At 39.4% G+C, this 15,868-nt stretch overlaps 2 protein-coding genes across 2 annotated transcripts; one reads left to right on the top strand and one right to left on the bottom strand.

The window, feature by feature from the left end:
• The first annotated feature begins 1,768 nt into the window (after positions 1 to 1,768).
• LOC141818474 (uncharacterized) lies at positions 1,769 to 9,152 on the top strand. The gene is made up of 13 exons (XM_074705962.1): positions 1,769 to 1,921; positions 2,791 to 3,819; positions 3,919 to 4,019; positions 4,086 to 4,200; positions 4,480 to 4,557; positions 4,646 to 4,738; positions 4,836 to 4,919; positions 5,003 to 5,101; positions 5,376 to 5,438; positions 5,649 to 5,679; positions 6,145 to 6,191; positions 8,384 to 8,442; positions 8,750 to 9,152. The coding sequence occupies exons 1-13, from the start codon at positions 1,874 to 1,876 to the stop codon at positions 8,970 to 8,972; spliced, it is 2,070 nt and encodes a 689-aa protein (XP_074562063.1). The 5' UTR covers positions 1,769 to 1,873; the 3' UTR covers positions 8,973 to 9,152.
• A 148-nt stretch (positions 9,153 to 9,300) lies between these two features.
• Positions 9,301 to 10,480, bottom strand: LOC141818472 (putative peroxidase 26). Its single transcript, XM_074705960.1, has 3 exons — positions 10,235 to 10,480; positions 9,821 to 10,160; positions 9,301 to 9,737 (listed from the first exon to the last, which is right to left on the bottom strand). Exons 1-3 carry the CDS (start codon positions 10,478 to 10,480, stop codon positions 9,301 to 9,303), a joined length of 1,023 nt encoding a protein of 340 aa, XP_074562061.1.
• Positions 10,481 to 15,868: the final 5,388 nt, after the last annotated feature.

Below are 15,868 nucleotides of genomic sequence, written 5' to 3'. Positions count from 1 at the left end.
CTTGCCCCTCAGTCTCTAGTTCAACTCGATCTTAGTCCTCCAGACCCCATTGAGTCCCTCCACCTAGTATTCTCGATCTGCCAAGACTTCTGTCCAGTCCTTCCAACCATGACTTTATTTCCTAGCCTCTAACTAGGACTTTCTTTACCAAGCCTCTAGCTAGGACTTTTCTAGTTGTGCTCCATGCACACTTAATTAAGGTCATTAGATCACAACATAATATTAACTTTGAACTCTATGTCATTATCAAAATACATACTCGATTATCTAGTGCTCCATGTACTAATATATTCTTCTCTAATTTCAACAAACCTTGATATTGGATTAGTGGATGCAATTAGAGGGGGGGGGGTTGAATAGATGCTGATTGTTTTTAATGCTTTTGTTTGTTTGTGCTTATCTCTATGGTTTGTCAGAATGCAATGTAAACAAATGAAACAACAAAACCAAAGGCATAAGCATAGAAGAATAAACCAATCCTTATATAGTTTGGAATTTCTAGTTTTTATTCCACGGCCTATGATCTATTAATGGATCATTTCCTGCTTTCCTTTTGCCTCTTTGAATATCTCCTCAAGACAAAGAAATCTCTTATACTTCTTGCCTTTACATCAATATGAAAGAAATAAAGGTACAAATAAAAATGAAAATAATACAATTATAATTTTATACAAATTTGAGTTCTTGCTTTGGATTGCTCATCAAAGGCTCATGGATGCAATAACACTCGTCAAAAATCTCCAAGAACGACTCTATCAAAATCTTTTCTCAAAACTTTCATTTTTAAACCTCCACTCAAATCTAGAATTCAATAATCAGTCAATTGTAGTGATAAACAATTTGAACATTACTACAACTTTATCCATGCATACAATGGCTCCTTTTTTTTATTTCTTATTTTAACATTTGTCGATTGATCTTACTTTATCAGTTGAACTTTTCACTCTTAGAATGCACTGAACTCTCAGTTCACTTTCTGTGCTAGCCTTCACACTTATGTAATCTATCTCAATCATCTCCTATCAAATTTCTCATATTTTAGATGCACCAAATCCTCAACACTCTCCTTGAGTTATCTTTCACAATATACCTACATAGTCTATTATCTTGGCACAACTATGATCAGTGATATTTTTTTAAAAAATTTTATACATTGAGAGCATCCACAATTCACTCTCATTATAATACCTTTCACCTCATTAAAAAGTATGGGATCCATTATCCTCTTTCACTTGCATTCTTTTTAGTATTAACACTCATTATTTATGAATTTCATCATCTATTCAATCATCTTAAAATTATATCATATTAAATAAATATATTTTAAAATATTAAAATTATTTTAAAATAAAAAAATACATATGGGATGAGTCAGCTTTCTTGTTGACCCATTCTATTTTTAATTGAACGCATTTAATTAAAAAAATATTATAACACCTCTCTATAATAATATTTAATTATAATAAGATATTATAACAATTCGTTAGAGCATATCCATCGTTGAGAACAAATATTTTGTTTATACGTTGGTGTGAAAAACAGTAATATTTGAACTAATGTCTCACTTTAAATAATGAAGGTCAAAGCAGCAGAGTCCGGGCCCGGATTGCGAAGGGGCCAGTGAAGATGGAACAGCAAGCAGAGCCTCCGTTCCATCAGTCCACTCGATCGATCGGATAATCCCGCGACGACGCACCGTCACAGAATCCGCTTCCTTCTAATCCTCCGCCGCTTGCTCCAAGCCACAGATCGCCCGCGTCCTTGTCACTCCTCTCCCTCGCTACCCAAACAACCTTCAGCGTCTATTGTATTCTGCACTTCGACAACTTCTTCTAGCGAAAGAAAGAGAGGGGCAACCGAAAACACGAGTGTCATGCTGTCCATCTGCTCTGCTGCCGCTACTTGCTCATCTTATTCGCAGGTATTCCACCTGATCCTTAGCCTCGTAAAAAAACCATTTTTTTATTAGTTTACCATGCGTCCATCAATTTCATCTGTCCTTCACAATTGGTTAAATTCTAGTCGCCACAAATGATCATGTTGTTTGTACGGCTCAATTAATTGGAGACCCGTAAAATAATATAAATTCGTGCATCCCTGTGTGTGTTTCTTCGGAGTCTGATTGGAACGATTGTGTTCTCTGTTTTTGGTTAATTGGGAACCATGTTTGATCTCTGCTGTTCTTCCTTTGTGATCATTCTTTCCTCACAATGTGGTTTCAGTAAATGGTACTTTTGTTCACATAAAATGGGAGCATTGACATTCCTTTGATCAATTTGTTGTATGATACATTTATTACCAGAGGAAATGTAAGTGCTAAATTTGCTCGTTTAAAGTACTTCATTAAACAGTTGATTTTCTCAACATAAGAATATTCCTGAGAGGCATTTTGTTTCATCTTTCAATTTTTGCGTTGTGTTTTTAAGGAAAAAACACAATGCTTAATTTGTCTCATGTCTTAATGAAACTTCGTTCTTCCAATGATTTCGTAGCATTTGTTATGTTATCTCATTTCACATTGTCATGATCCAATGAAATTGCAAGTGTAGCTTGATTACATGACAATTTGGTTCCATCATGTTAAATGAGTCTTTGTAGAAACCAAACCAAATGAAAGAATAAGTTGTGGAAATAATGAGTTTCTCAACACAGATGGTGGTCTTAGTCTGTGATTATTAATTTTCATTTAAGATTTCTTTATAAGTTGTCATATTTTATTGATATCCTACTCGCTAACTAATTTCCAAAGACCAACAATTTTGTTTGGGAGCTGAGAGCACATTTATGCAGGTATCTCTCCATGCTGGTGCAAAGGTTTTTTATCCTCTTCAGAAGGTTATAGATGATAGGTGCATCATCAACAACAATAGGCCATCTTTATATATCCAAGATTGTATTTATGCAAGTGATAGGACATTCAGAGCACATTCTAAATCTATGCATTCTTTAGTTGTGGAAAGACCTCAGGGATCCTTGGATACCTCCATTCTCTCTCCATACCCTGAAGCATCTGATGATATAGTGAGTGGGTTCCAGAATGAGTACTTTGACAATTTGCCAGATAGCAGTAATTACTCTGAGAGTTATGGTTTGTATCCAGTTGGTGGGAACTTACTTGAGCCTGAAGTTATTCCCAGCAAACATGAAGGAGCTCTTGCCAATAATTTAAGCAGTACTAGTATCGCTGCCATACCAACGACTACACCATACTCAGAGGTACCATCTACACCCCTTAGTAATGGTGAGTTTCCAAATCTTCCTGAATCTCTTACTCAAAGCTCAGATGGATTAATGGATGTTTCTTCTTCGAGCTCCATCTATTCTGATGCTACAGCAAGTAATTCATTGCCAGTTTTGGATATAGAAGTGGCTAATAAGGGATTCTCAGATATTAAAGAAAATGTTGAGGATATTATAATTGGAATCAATCAATCTGTCGACTCATCATTAAGAAGAGCAGAAGATGCTGTCCAGAGCACTTTCAGCACTCTTAAGATATCTGCTTCTGATACAGTTGGAAACTTTACAAAATCAATTGATAGCACATTGAGTAACTTTCTCTCTTCTGTATCCATCTCCAAAGATCAAGCTAGTAATAATTTGAAGGAAAATGTGTATGGAGCAGGTAGTGTAGCTATTGACATCCTGAGGCGAGCAATTGTTGCACTGGAGGATTCTTTGGGAAATGCAGCATCGTTTCTTGTATATTCTTATGGAACAGGAAAGTCATCGCTTCCTCCATACATTAAGGAGGTACTAAGCTTGTCAGAGGAGAAAGCTAAGCAAATTGTAGAGCCTGTTGGAGCTGCTTTTCAGAAGGTGCGTTGCTAGTCAGTGATTGAACCACTTCTCAATATTTGTTTTCACGAGGGCTCATGTATAACTCTAACCAGTGTAACCACTGGTTGTATGATGCAGGCTTTTGTGGTTATTGAAGGATTAGAGAGAAATTTTGGTTTAGATCCTAGTGATCCAATTGTCCAGTTTTTAGTTCTCCTAGGCAGCTCAGTCGCTATAGGGTAATTTCAACCTTTTCTTCTGAGAAATTCTTGATCGTTTTTTATTCATGCAAATTCCTTTTGCAGCACATCTTATTGGGTTTTCACATATGGTGGATACTCTGGTGACTTAACTCCTGAAACGACTTTTGAGCTTTTACGAGGTGGGAAGGATGCTGTGCTTATTGATGTCCGGCCTGAGGCAAGCGACTGTAAATTTCAAGAGCCTTTTTCTTTGTTCTGTTATTTTGGATAGGATTTAGGTCCTGTTGTAGTTTTACAGTGCTGATTATTTAGTATTGAATGGACAGTCCATTTCAGGGTGGTATTTTTCTTTATGGATCATTTGTTTTTTGATTAAAGTCATTTTCTCATGCAATGATAAAGGGGCACAATTTTGATTTGATTTTATGGAATATATAAGAGAAATAATCTTGATCATGAACCGAGTAAATATTTCTGGTTAATGTGGTTTATGTAGGAACTCAGGGAGAAAGATGGCATTCCTGATTTACGTAGAGGGGCTAGGTCTAAATATATTAGTGTACTTCTCCCTGAGGTATGTTGAAACTTCTTCCGCTTCTTTTCTTCGATGGGTGAGAGTAAATCTTACTCATTACCATAGTATGGTTCCATTTTACCCTCAGATTGATGGCTCAGTTAGGAAACTGCTGAAGGGTGGAAGAGATGTTGATTATTCTTTAACTGCTGTTGTCATCCGCAACTTGAAGAATGTTAAAGTACATGGCTTTTAGTGATAACCATTGACAACATTAAATAATTCTTTTGTTTCTATCTGATAAACATTTTTAGTGATCTTAGTTCATTCAAATGTAGAAAGAGTCAATGGTCATTGTTATGGATGCTAATGGGGTCCATTCTAAAGCCATTGCTAGATCATTGAAGAAACTTGGTGTAAAGGTAAGCATTAAGCAATGCTTTTACTGGACAATTGTTGCTTTCTGTTGTTATCAAGTTTTGTAATTGACACATCTGCCAAATAGAATCCTTATATGGTTCAAGGTGGATTCAAATCTTGGGTCAAGAATGGTCTTCGTACTAAAGAGCTAAAGCCTGAGACCACATTAACTCTGCTGAATGAGGTATGACAAATTCTCTATGACCTACTCATATGTTTGCATTTGTTTTGTCACTGACAAAACCATTGGTTTTGTATTTATAAATGGTTCCTAAGTTAATATTACAATGCTTTTCTCTAATATTTTTGGATGAACATCCTTAATTCTGAATTTCAACAGCTTCTACTGGCATATATTTTAATCCCAAAATTAGTATTAATGAGATATCACTCATGATCTTGGTGGTAGCCCCATTAAACGTGCAAGTGTTCACAGATTTCATGTGAAATATGTGCAGGACGCTGAGGCAATCATCGAGGCTATCAAGCCTACCCCTACACTTGTAATAGGATATCTCTTGGTATAAAGCCTTCATTGCACTATTCCTTGTACCTTATTATCTAAGCTTAGAATTTTGGCATTATTTAAGTTTGCTTGCTCGATGACCCAGCATACTTAATATAATCAAATTATCATTGACAATTCCCCTCATATGTTTCATTTGGTATATTTGAAATGCTTTATTGTTCATCCAAGCAGGCATATAACTAATTTATATGTTTTTGAACAGGGAGTTTCTGCAGCCATCTATGCCTTCTCAGGTAAGCAGTTTGAAAGAAATGAGAATACTTTCTGGTGATCACGTTGTTCTCTTGTTATTCATCAAGATACTTTCAGCATTACTGAAAATTAGACTCAAGCTGGAATAGGCGTTAGGAGTTCAAGTCTGGTGACTATGTTTATCTCATTTTGTAAAGCAAGCCCTTTCCATTTTAATACAGTGCACACATCATATTGCTGTTATGAGAGTTGTTGGAGTTAGTGTTATCATACTCTATGAACAAACATACAAAGAAAGGTTTTGTTGGTTGACAGGCAATTTTGAGGCTCTTGTCCTGGCAATGCATAAAATCATGATTGAACTATTATGAATTTTGTAAAATCTAGTCTATTTAGGTTATGATTCTAGCATGATTGATATACCCCATCAGATATCCACTGATCATTATGGCATCAATACATGTCGACTTCAGTTCCGTGCTTACAGCTAAGTATATACTTTGCAGAGTGGGAGAAGACACTACAGCTAATTGGTATCATCGGCCTTGGCCAGGTACCAATGTTTTCAAATGGTTTACATGCTACTCCATGCTCTAATTATTTATGGAATCTAGTTGATAACTTTTTTGATGGATTGAATTTCATCAGGGGCCCAATCCACTCTTTGCAGCAAAGCTATTTTTTCTGGATATGTTGCCAATTATTGCTGTCCATTTAATGTTTGGTATTTTTGGTGAGGAATTACAGAATTGAAGCTAACTAATAGAGGCACAACAGTTATATAATATCTACGCCATCCGGACCATTATAGGTCCATGCAATCAAATTTCCATGTGTGACTTATTTCGAGATCCAATCACACTTCGGAAACATAATTGAACAAGGTGAAAAGGCATATAGGCCTTGATAAGGCAACATGTATGTTATGTTAAGAGGTAAATTAATTAGGAATTTAGTTAACTAGGTAATCCCCACTACTTATGCCTTATTCATCATTGTGATATTATAATTTGATTTTGTAAATACATGGTATTTATGATTAGGCGTCTAATATTTACATTTAGGTTCCTAAAATTCCCCTTAAGATCACTAAAAATATTATGAAAAACTAGCATGTTAGTATATTATGAGCTTTTATGGATTTGGTTATCAAATTTGAAGGTGACCTTGATCCTTATTGTAGAAGACCTTGTTGGTGCAATTATGGCCTAAATGGTCGAGTTTGACCTTGTTGGTGCAATTTGATGGCCTATGTAATGTTGGTGTGATTATGGCCTAAATGATCGAGTTTGACCAAGTTGTTAGGATGTTATTGATGTGACCTCTAATGTGTTCGTCAAGTGTGCAAATGTAAAAATTTGATCCTAAACTACCTGAGTAGGTTGGAGAAGTTCAAGTTGAATAAGGTTGATTAGATACATGACAAATGGAGAAGTCTAATTAGGTCAAAAAGTTAACTAGGTACTGCGTAGAGGGAAAAGTCCAAGAAGTACTTTGTAGAAGAAAACAACAAAAAAGTGTAGTAGGTGTTAGCAAAAGTCCAAGAGGTGCTTGGTAGATGCAAAAGAATAACTAGTGCTAACAAGATGCTCAAAAGGTCATGGTTAACTAGAGTTTGGTGTTGTTGAAGAAGACTCAAAGTAAAATCTCCTGATAGATGATTATGGAGCAAGTAGCTCATGATGCATATGTTTAAGAGGATGTTGGTTTGATGGCTCAAAGATCCAAATATCAGGTCAAGCTTAGAAACTTGAACACTTCAAAGGAGGCTTGTTAAGGACTTAAGGGTGAGGAGCATCATTGACATGAAGATTTGAAGACATGCGAAATGTGAGATTACTAGTGAATGCAATCTTCTATTTTTGGGTAGATTTTTTACTTATGTGTACTCAACATAGAAATAGATGTTTTGGGTCAAAGTTGATAAATAAGTTCAAAGCCAAGTAGATTCAGCTGGTTGGAGGTTGGTTCAGTTAACTAAATAGTCGAGTTGAGTTGATAGTTGACTGTAAACATTCTGTTCACAAATAAAATGTCTATTCTAGCTTAAATCGACGAACTAAAATTTAGTTGATTGGAGTTGTCTGACTTCATGTTTTATTTGACTAGTTTAAATTGAGTCAACCAAAATGGTCTTGAGTTGACTCGAATTGATTTTCATGGGATAAGGTTTATAGCAATAGGATTTGAGTTCACCGGAATGGATGGAGTGGACTTAAGACAAATCATCATTGAAAAAGTCACGAACTTATCATTTTGACTAATAAGTTATCGAGTCGACTAAAATGTCAAGTACACACAATGTCCCCCCTAAGAGGGTCACCACTATATTAAGAAAATATATCTAGTCATTAGATGGACTGAAATGCTTCCTATGAAATTATTACTAGTTATGTAATCCACATAGATAATAATAAGAATTCACTTTCTCGATAAAGAGGTAAGATAAAACACAGAGTGCTTTTAGATCTCAATGAACTAAAGGAGAGCAAAATTAAACTGTGCTCTAGGTACTGCTTCGATAAGGCGCGATGAAGGCAAACATTCTTATTATCCAACTAATGTAATTGGGAGAACACTATCCTCGTAGTGATATGTGCTAGTATTCTTTCAGTTCTTCATTACATAACTTAACAACCTTCTTAACTGTGCATTTGTCACTGTCTTGAACCAGTAGTATCTGCGACAACATGATCATTCTTGACTTTGATTATGCACTAACATGTTCTTCTACATATTTGGTAGAGTCTCTATCGGAGGGTGGCTTCATATCAGAATTCAGAAGATTTGCAGAAAGATGTTAGGTGAACTCGATACTCTCTCTCTCCTGATATTTATGTCGATAATAACAGGTTCATGGCTACGAATAAGAAAACAATACTTGTTTCTCAGAGTTGATGATTATCACTGTCATCAACCTACGAATGACTTTGTCAGATTAATGCTTAAATTAGGCACTTGCTATTGTTTCTTTCCGATAGTTGAGGATCAAGTATTGGCGAAACTGTATTTTGTTAAAAATTTCAGTTATAGCGTGCTCAAGTAGAAATATGTATAGAACATCCCATGTTCATTCCATGAACTTAATGCATTCAATCCATTTCATTTCAGATTGTTGCTATCGCCTTTGCAATTGGGAGCTCAAGCATTGTCTCAGACTGCTTCAATGTTGGAGCCAAAGAAAATTGGCCTACCGTTGTCACCTTCATCGACTGCCGTCCGCGACCGGGTAGTGCAAGCAGCCGCTAAACATGAATCACAACCATCTGATACCGACGAACCGCTGGGACTCTCAAAAGAGTCACTGGTTCAGCCAAGTGAGAACCAAGCATGACAGTTTTTTCGCAAATGTATTTAGCGATCGAAATGAACATGTAGGCTTATTCTTAATGTTGTTTTCCTCTCTCTCTCTCTACTTTGATTATGAAATACTTACTGTGTTGAAACTAGCCGAATTGCCATTTGAATGTTGCAGAGGATTTATTGAATCATAGTGGTCGATCGAGGAACTAAACCAAAAGAGGAAAGTTTTGGCAGCCGGGAACGATGCAACACGGACCTACGCTGCCAAATTCTGCCAAATATAATTAAAGCCTACTGATTAGTCTACTGATTCTCATGATCAGAAGTATGGAATCCGCCATTGTCGATCTCGAATCAAACTACTGCGGGTAATTGGCTCTGGTGAACCTGCAGTTTTGCCTGATCTCGCCATGCGTCCCCGTCAGCACCCCGATGCCCCCCATCCGACTCATCGAGTTGGCGAAGAAGCGCCGGAAGTCTCTGAAGCTGCGGTCGTACTCGTCGGCGATGCGCACGCCGTCCGTCGACGTCAGGAACTGCTGGTCTATCCCCAGCACGCCCTTGTGGCTCAACACCCTCGCGTAGTAGGAGTTGGAGAAGTTGTAGCTGGCGCCGGTCGCCGGGTTGAGGAACACGGTCGGATCAAGCTGGTTGCTCCTCGGCCTGTAAGGGCACGTCGCCGCCAACTTCCGAGCGAACCGGCAGTCCATCGTGGCGTCGGGCAGCCCGGTGTTGTTGTAGTTGTAGATTCTGTAGTGGACGTAGCGGCAGTGCGCCACCCCCATCGTGTGCGCCCCTGTTCGAGGATCGCCGCCGTTTAATCCTCAATTCAGTGATCAAGCTTGTACAGAGTATGCATGTATGTATGTGTATTGGTACCGAGAAGAGTGCCGAGGTCGAGCACGTCGAGGTTGCGAGAGCGGAAGTATGCGACCGCGTCGGCCCACGAAATGGTCGGCAGCGGCAGATCGACGTCGGAGACGTTGGAGGTGGTACCGTCTCTCCTCCCAGTGAAAACCGGGTACTTCCACCCTCCGGCGAGGGCGACCGCGTCCCGGGCGGCGAGATGGAGTATGTCAGAGCAAGAGACGGTTTCAGGGCACTTGGACTCCATCGCCTGCTTGATATTGTCGATGAGCTCGAATCCCCGGAGCCCGTGGTTCTGATCGGCCATCTTCTCCGACCGCTCCCCGTCCAGCAGAATCGAAGCGTCACAACCCTGCGTTCACGCTCACGCTCACGATCACGATCAGTCTGGTCAATTAAGGTGCGTTAGTTCGTTTATGTCTGTACCTTGACGAAGCAGTCGGAGTAGACGAGGCGGAGGAGGGCGGCGGTGATGGAGTGATCGAGCTCCCACGCCGCCCGGACCAAACTTCGGATGCCCGCCTCCACCCTGGTGCAGTTGCTGTTCTTGGCGTAGTAGTTGAGGACGAGGCCATGGAAGTCTTGTCTGGTGGGCTGGCCCTGTGCTTCATCGACGGAGCAGCTCGCCCATAGGCAGAGGCTGAGCACGGCCGCCCACCAGTAGCACCGCATACTTACTGCAATTCCAAATTAAAAAAGGGTTCAGATTGAAGGCCAAAAGTAGCTCTGCTGCACTGGCTCCCTGGAACGAAAAGCTACATGCCATTTATAGGGCGCGCGGTGGTCGGCCGGGGCTGGGTGGCGGAGAGATCAGATCAAATGGGCGGGGTGGATGCTTCGTCAGCAGTCCTGGTGCTTTGGTGGATCCAAGGAGATTTGGTAGATCCAATGAGGATAAATTTTACTGAGACGAGGGCAAATTGACATTGGGAGCAGCGTAAGCTTGAGATCGAGGTAGAAAGTTAAATGTAGATCGGAGGGAGGTTGCGGCGGCGGCACTCCAATGGCCCTTGCATGCCGGCCATCGGGAAGGTCGCGCCCGGCGCAGAGAGTCAGATATCAGTCTCTCTCTCTCTCTCTCTCTCTCTCTCTCTCTCTCTGCGTGTAAATAGAAATAATATATAATATAGTGAGTATTAATTTATTAATATGGATATGTCATTAATCTTATAATTAAAATAAAAATTCATTATATATAAAACTATTTTTTAAGGGCTCGTTGGATAATTAATCCTTTGCATTTAAATAATATAAATGTATAATTAATTATTGGTTGTATGATTTAAATGAATTTTTTTACAAAATAAAAAGTATAAATTTTGGATAATTAATCATTTTAAAAATGTATAATTAATTATTGGTTTTATGATTTAAATGAATTTTTTTTTACAAAATAAAAAGTAAAGCTTGGTATTCATATTATATGAACTCTTTGTTTTGTTTCGACGAGATGATGTGTAAATTAACATGTATGATCACATTCTAAACAAGATTTAACGATTGTCAATAATAATGAATGTTTATTTTATCGATGGTGTATAAATTTGATAATCCAAGTATTCAGTTCCAAGATCACCTAACTTATTAATGTTGTATAAACTCAAAGTTTTTTTTATTATTTGAATATCAACTTGCGTGATCACTCAATAATGAAACTTCTTAATTTATTCGCATAATTAAATTGATTTTAAAATCAATCTATAGGGTCTCTATTTCACCTAATATTAGATTTTGAGACTCTTTTGTCTCTTACATTGTCTTATGTTAAGTGAATAATAATTTCAACTAAAATTATTTTTTTTAATCCAGATATCAAGTTCTTCGAACAGATTAAAATTAGATATTTGAGACACTTTAAGTTTGTCATACGAGTAAACAATAATATAAATCAAGGATAATGTAGATAGAGCAAGTAATGGAGAAGATATGAGCTTGACTAATAACTAGTGAACTCTTGAGAGCGCAACTAACTTCTTGATTGAGGGGCTTATTTAAGGGCACACACATAGATTCATATAGATGATAAACATGATCTATTAATATGGATGAACAAATACAAGATGTTGTTCCATGTAAAGGCTTCTTGGAAATGCCAAGAAAAAAAAACACTACAATTTTATCAAGTTGTCATACCTTCTAATTGAAGCTAAGATTCAAATTTTATTATATTTAATTTTGAGTTTTAAACTATTTTTTTATTAAAAAAATTAGAACACAAATTATTTTTAATCAAACTACACAATTTTATCAGTTTGTTGAAGTGTCTTATCCCAAGTGGTAAGCATAGAGACATCTGTTGTTTGAGGTTTCGAGTTCGAATCCTCATATCAACATATATTTGTTGACTGAGGTGTTGTGCGATTCATGTGTTAGCACAGCTAAAGTGTTGTTTCGGCAGTATGCTCTTATCAACCTAGAGGTACCGTGCCTCCAAAAAATCCCTTAGGGGGTTTTCTGATATGGGGCCGTTTCGGCGGTGGGGTCGGTCACTATAAAAAGTTTACCCACTACAGTTTTAGTTGAAGTGTCTTATCCCAAGTGGTAAGCATGGAGACACCTGTTGCTTGAGGTTTCGAGTTCGAATCCTCATAGCAACATATATTTGTTGACTGAGGTGTTGTGCGATTCATGTGTTAGCTCGGCTAAAGTGTTGTTTCGGCAGTATGCTCTTATCAACCTAGTGGTACCGTGCCTCCAAAAAATCCCTTAGGGGGTTTTCTGATATGGGACCGTTTCGGCGGTGGGGTCGGTCACTATAAAAAGTTTACCCACTACAATTTTAAGTTGAAGTGTCTTATCCCAAGTGGTAAGCATGGAGACACCTGTTGCTTGAGGTTTCGAGTTCGAATCCTCTTAACAACATATATTTGTTGACTGAGGTGCTGTGCGATTCATGTGTTAGCTCGGCTAAAGTGCTATTTCGGCAGTATGCTCTTATCAACGTAGTGGTACCGTGCCTCCAAAAAATCCTTTAGGGGGTTTTCTGATATGGGGTCGTTTCGGCGGTGGGGTCGGTCACTATAAAAAGTTTACCCACTACAATTTTTGTTGAAGTGTCTTATCCCAAGTGGTAAGCATGGAGACACTTGTTGTTTGAGGTTTCGAGTTCGAATCCTCATAGCAACATATATTTGTTGACTGAGGTACTGTGCGATTCAAGTCTTAGCTCGGCTAAGGTGCTGTTGAAGTAGTATGCTCTTATCAACCTAGTGGTACCGTGCCTCCAAAAAATCCCTTAGGGGGTTTTCTGATATGGGGCCGTTTCGGCAGTGGGGTCGGTCACTATAAAAAGTTTATCCACTACAGTTTTAAGTTGAAGTGTCTTATCCCAAGTGGTAAGCATGGAGACACCTGTTGCATGAGGTTTCGAGTTCGAATCCTCTTAGCAACATATATTTGTTGACTGAGGTGCTGTGCGATTCATGTGTTAGCTCGGCTAAAGTGTTGTTTCGGCAGTATGCTCTTATCAACCTAGTGGTACCGTGCTTCTAAAAAATCCTTTAGGGGGTTTTCTGATATGGAGTCGTTTCGGCGGTGGGGTCGATCACTATAAAAAGTTTACCCACTACAGTTTTGTTGAAGTGTCTTATCCCAATGGTAAGCATGGAGACACTTGTTGCTTGAGGTTTCGAGTTCGAATCTTCTTAGCAACATATATTTGTTGACTGAGGTACTGTGTAATTCAAGTCTTAGCTCGGCTAAGGTGCTGTTGAGGCAGTATGCTCTTATCAACCTAGTGGTATCGTGCCTCTAAAAAATCCCTTAGGGGGTTTTCTGATATGGGGTCGTTTCGGCGGTGGGGTCGGTCAGTATAAAAAGTTTACTCACTACAGTTTTTACCCACTACAGTTTTAGTTGAAGTGTCTTATCCCAAGTGGTAAGTATGGAGACACCTGTTGCTTGAGGTTTCGAGTTCGAATCCTCTTAGCAACATATATTTGTTGACTGAGGTACTGTGCGATTCAAGTCTTAACTCGGCTAAGGTGCTGTTGAGGCAGTATGCTCTTATCAACCTAGTGGTACCGTGCCTCCAAAAAATCCCTTAGGGGGTTTTCTGATATGGGACCATTTCGGCGGTGGGGTCGGTCACTATAAAAAGTTTACCCACTACAGTTTTAAGTTGAAGTGTCTTATCCCAAGTGGTAAGCATGGAGACACCTGTTGCTTGAGGTTTCGAGTTCGAATCTCTTAGCAACATATATTTGTTGACTGAGGTGCTGTGCGATTCATGTGTTAGCTCGGCTAAAGTGCTGTTTCGGTAGTATGCTCTTATCAACCTAGTGGTATCGTGCCTCCAAAAAATCCTTTAGGGGGATTTCTGATATGGAGTCGTTTCGACTGTGGGGTCGGTCACTATAAAAAGTTTACCCACTACAGTTTTGTTGAAGTGTCTTATCCCAAGTGGTAAGCATGGAGACACTTGTTGCTTGAGGTTTCCTCTTAGCAACATATATTTGTTGACTGAGGTACTGTGTGATTCAAGTCTTAGCTCGGCTAAGGTGCTGTTGAGGCAGTATGCTCTTATCAACCTAGTGGTACCGTGCCTCCAAAAAATCCCTTAGGGGGTTTTCTGATATGGGATCGTTTCGGCGGTGGGGTCGGTCACTATAAAAAGTTTACCCACTACAGTTTTTACCCACTACAGTTTTAAGTTGAAGTGTCTTATCCCAAGTGGTAAGCATGGAGACACCTGTTGCTTGAGGTTTCGAGTTCGAATCCTCTTAGCAACATATATTTTTTGACTGAGGTACTGTGCGATTCAAGTCTTAGCTCAGCTAAGGTGCTGTTGAGGCAGTATGCTTTTATCAACCTAGTGGTACCGTGCCTCCAAAAAATCCTTTAGGGGGTTTTCTGATATGGGGCCGTTTCGGCGGTGGAGTCGGTCACTATAAAAAGTTTACCCACTACAGTTTAGTTGAAGTGTCTTATCCCAAGTGGTAAGCATGGAGACACCTGTTGCTTGAGGTTTCGAGTTCGAATCCTCTTAGCAACATATATTTGTTGACTGAGGTACTGTGCGATTCAAGTCTTAGCTCGGCTAAGGTGCTGTTGAGGCAGTATGCTCTTATCAACCTAGTGATACCGTGCCTCCAAAAAATCCCTTAGAGGGTTTTCTGATATGGAGTCGTTTCGACGGTGGGGCCGATCACTATAAAAAGTTTACCCACTACAGTTTTAGCCCCCGGGGCATAGGTGAGTTGGTTACGACGCAGCAGACTTGCAGAAGAGGACAAGGGTTCGAATCTTGGCGAAGTCAGGCAATACCCTACTGCGTCGTAACCAATTGCACTTACTCGATTTACCTCCTCACAGATGGTCGTGGGACCGACCGTGTGGGGCCGCTAAGGTGGCGGATCCACCTTTTGCAGAAGAGTTTGGAAGTATCGTGAACTTTGAAGTAGCAGCTTGTGGTTGTGAACCAAGTAAATAAAAGTGTATTTTTATCTTGTTTCCGCTTCGATTTACCTCCTCACAGATTGTCGTGAGACTAGGGATGGCAACGGGTTCGGGGGTTGGCGGGGAAGCCTTCTCCATCCCCATCCCCGAAACCCAAACCCATATACCATCCCCGTCCCCATCGGATTTAAATACCATCCCCGTCTCCGTCGGATTTCGGGTATCCAGCGGATTTCGGTATCCAGCGGGTTTCGGGGATCCCCACGGGTTTCGGAGGTGGTTTTCTCTGCGGGTATTTCCATGGGTTCCCCATACCCATCCCCATCCCCATCCCCGTCATGACATATTTAAAAAGTATTTTTTAAAATTTATTACCTTTTTATTAATTAAAAAAAGAAGTATTATTTGTTTTAGAAATAATGAAACTATAGTATTCAAACAAGTAATTATCAATATGACTTATTTTTTTCATTTGATAAGGATGTAATCAAATTAATGAATCTGAATGAATGAAATTATCAAAGTCGGGTTCGGGGATGGGGATGGGGAATATTTGAAATACCATCCCCGACCCATCCCCGCTTTCTCAGATTCGGAGATTCCCCATCCCCATCCCCGCTTTTTCGGATTCGGGAATTCCGTGAGACCGACCATGTGGGGCCG

Source organism: Curcuma longa, unplaced genomic scaffold, assembly GCF_044706935.1.
Source record: "Curcuma longa cultivar G26 ecotype Majalengka, Jawa Barat unplaced genomic scaffold, ITB_CL_G26_1.1 contig_24944, whole genome shotgun sequence".
NCBI lineage: Eukaryota > Viridiplantae > Streptophyta > Magnoliopsida > Zingiberales > Zingiberaceae > Curcuma > Curcuma longa.
The sequence above is the reverse complement of the archived record's forward strand: the minus strand, read 5'-3'. Positions and strand labels throughout refer to the sequence as shown.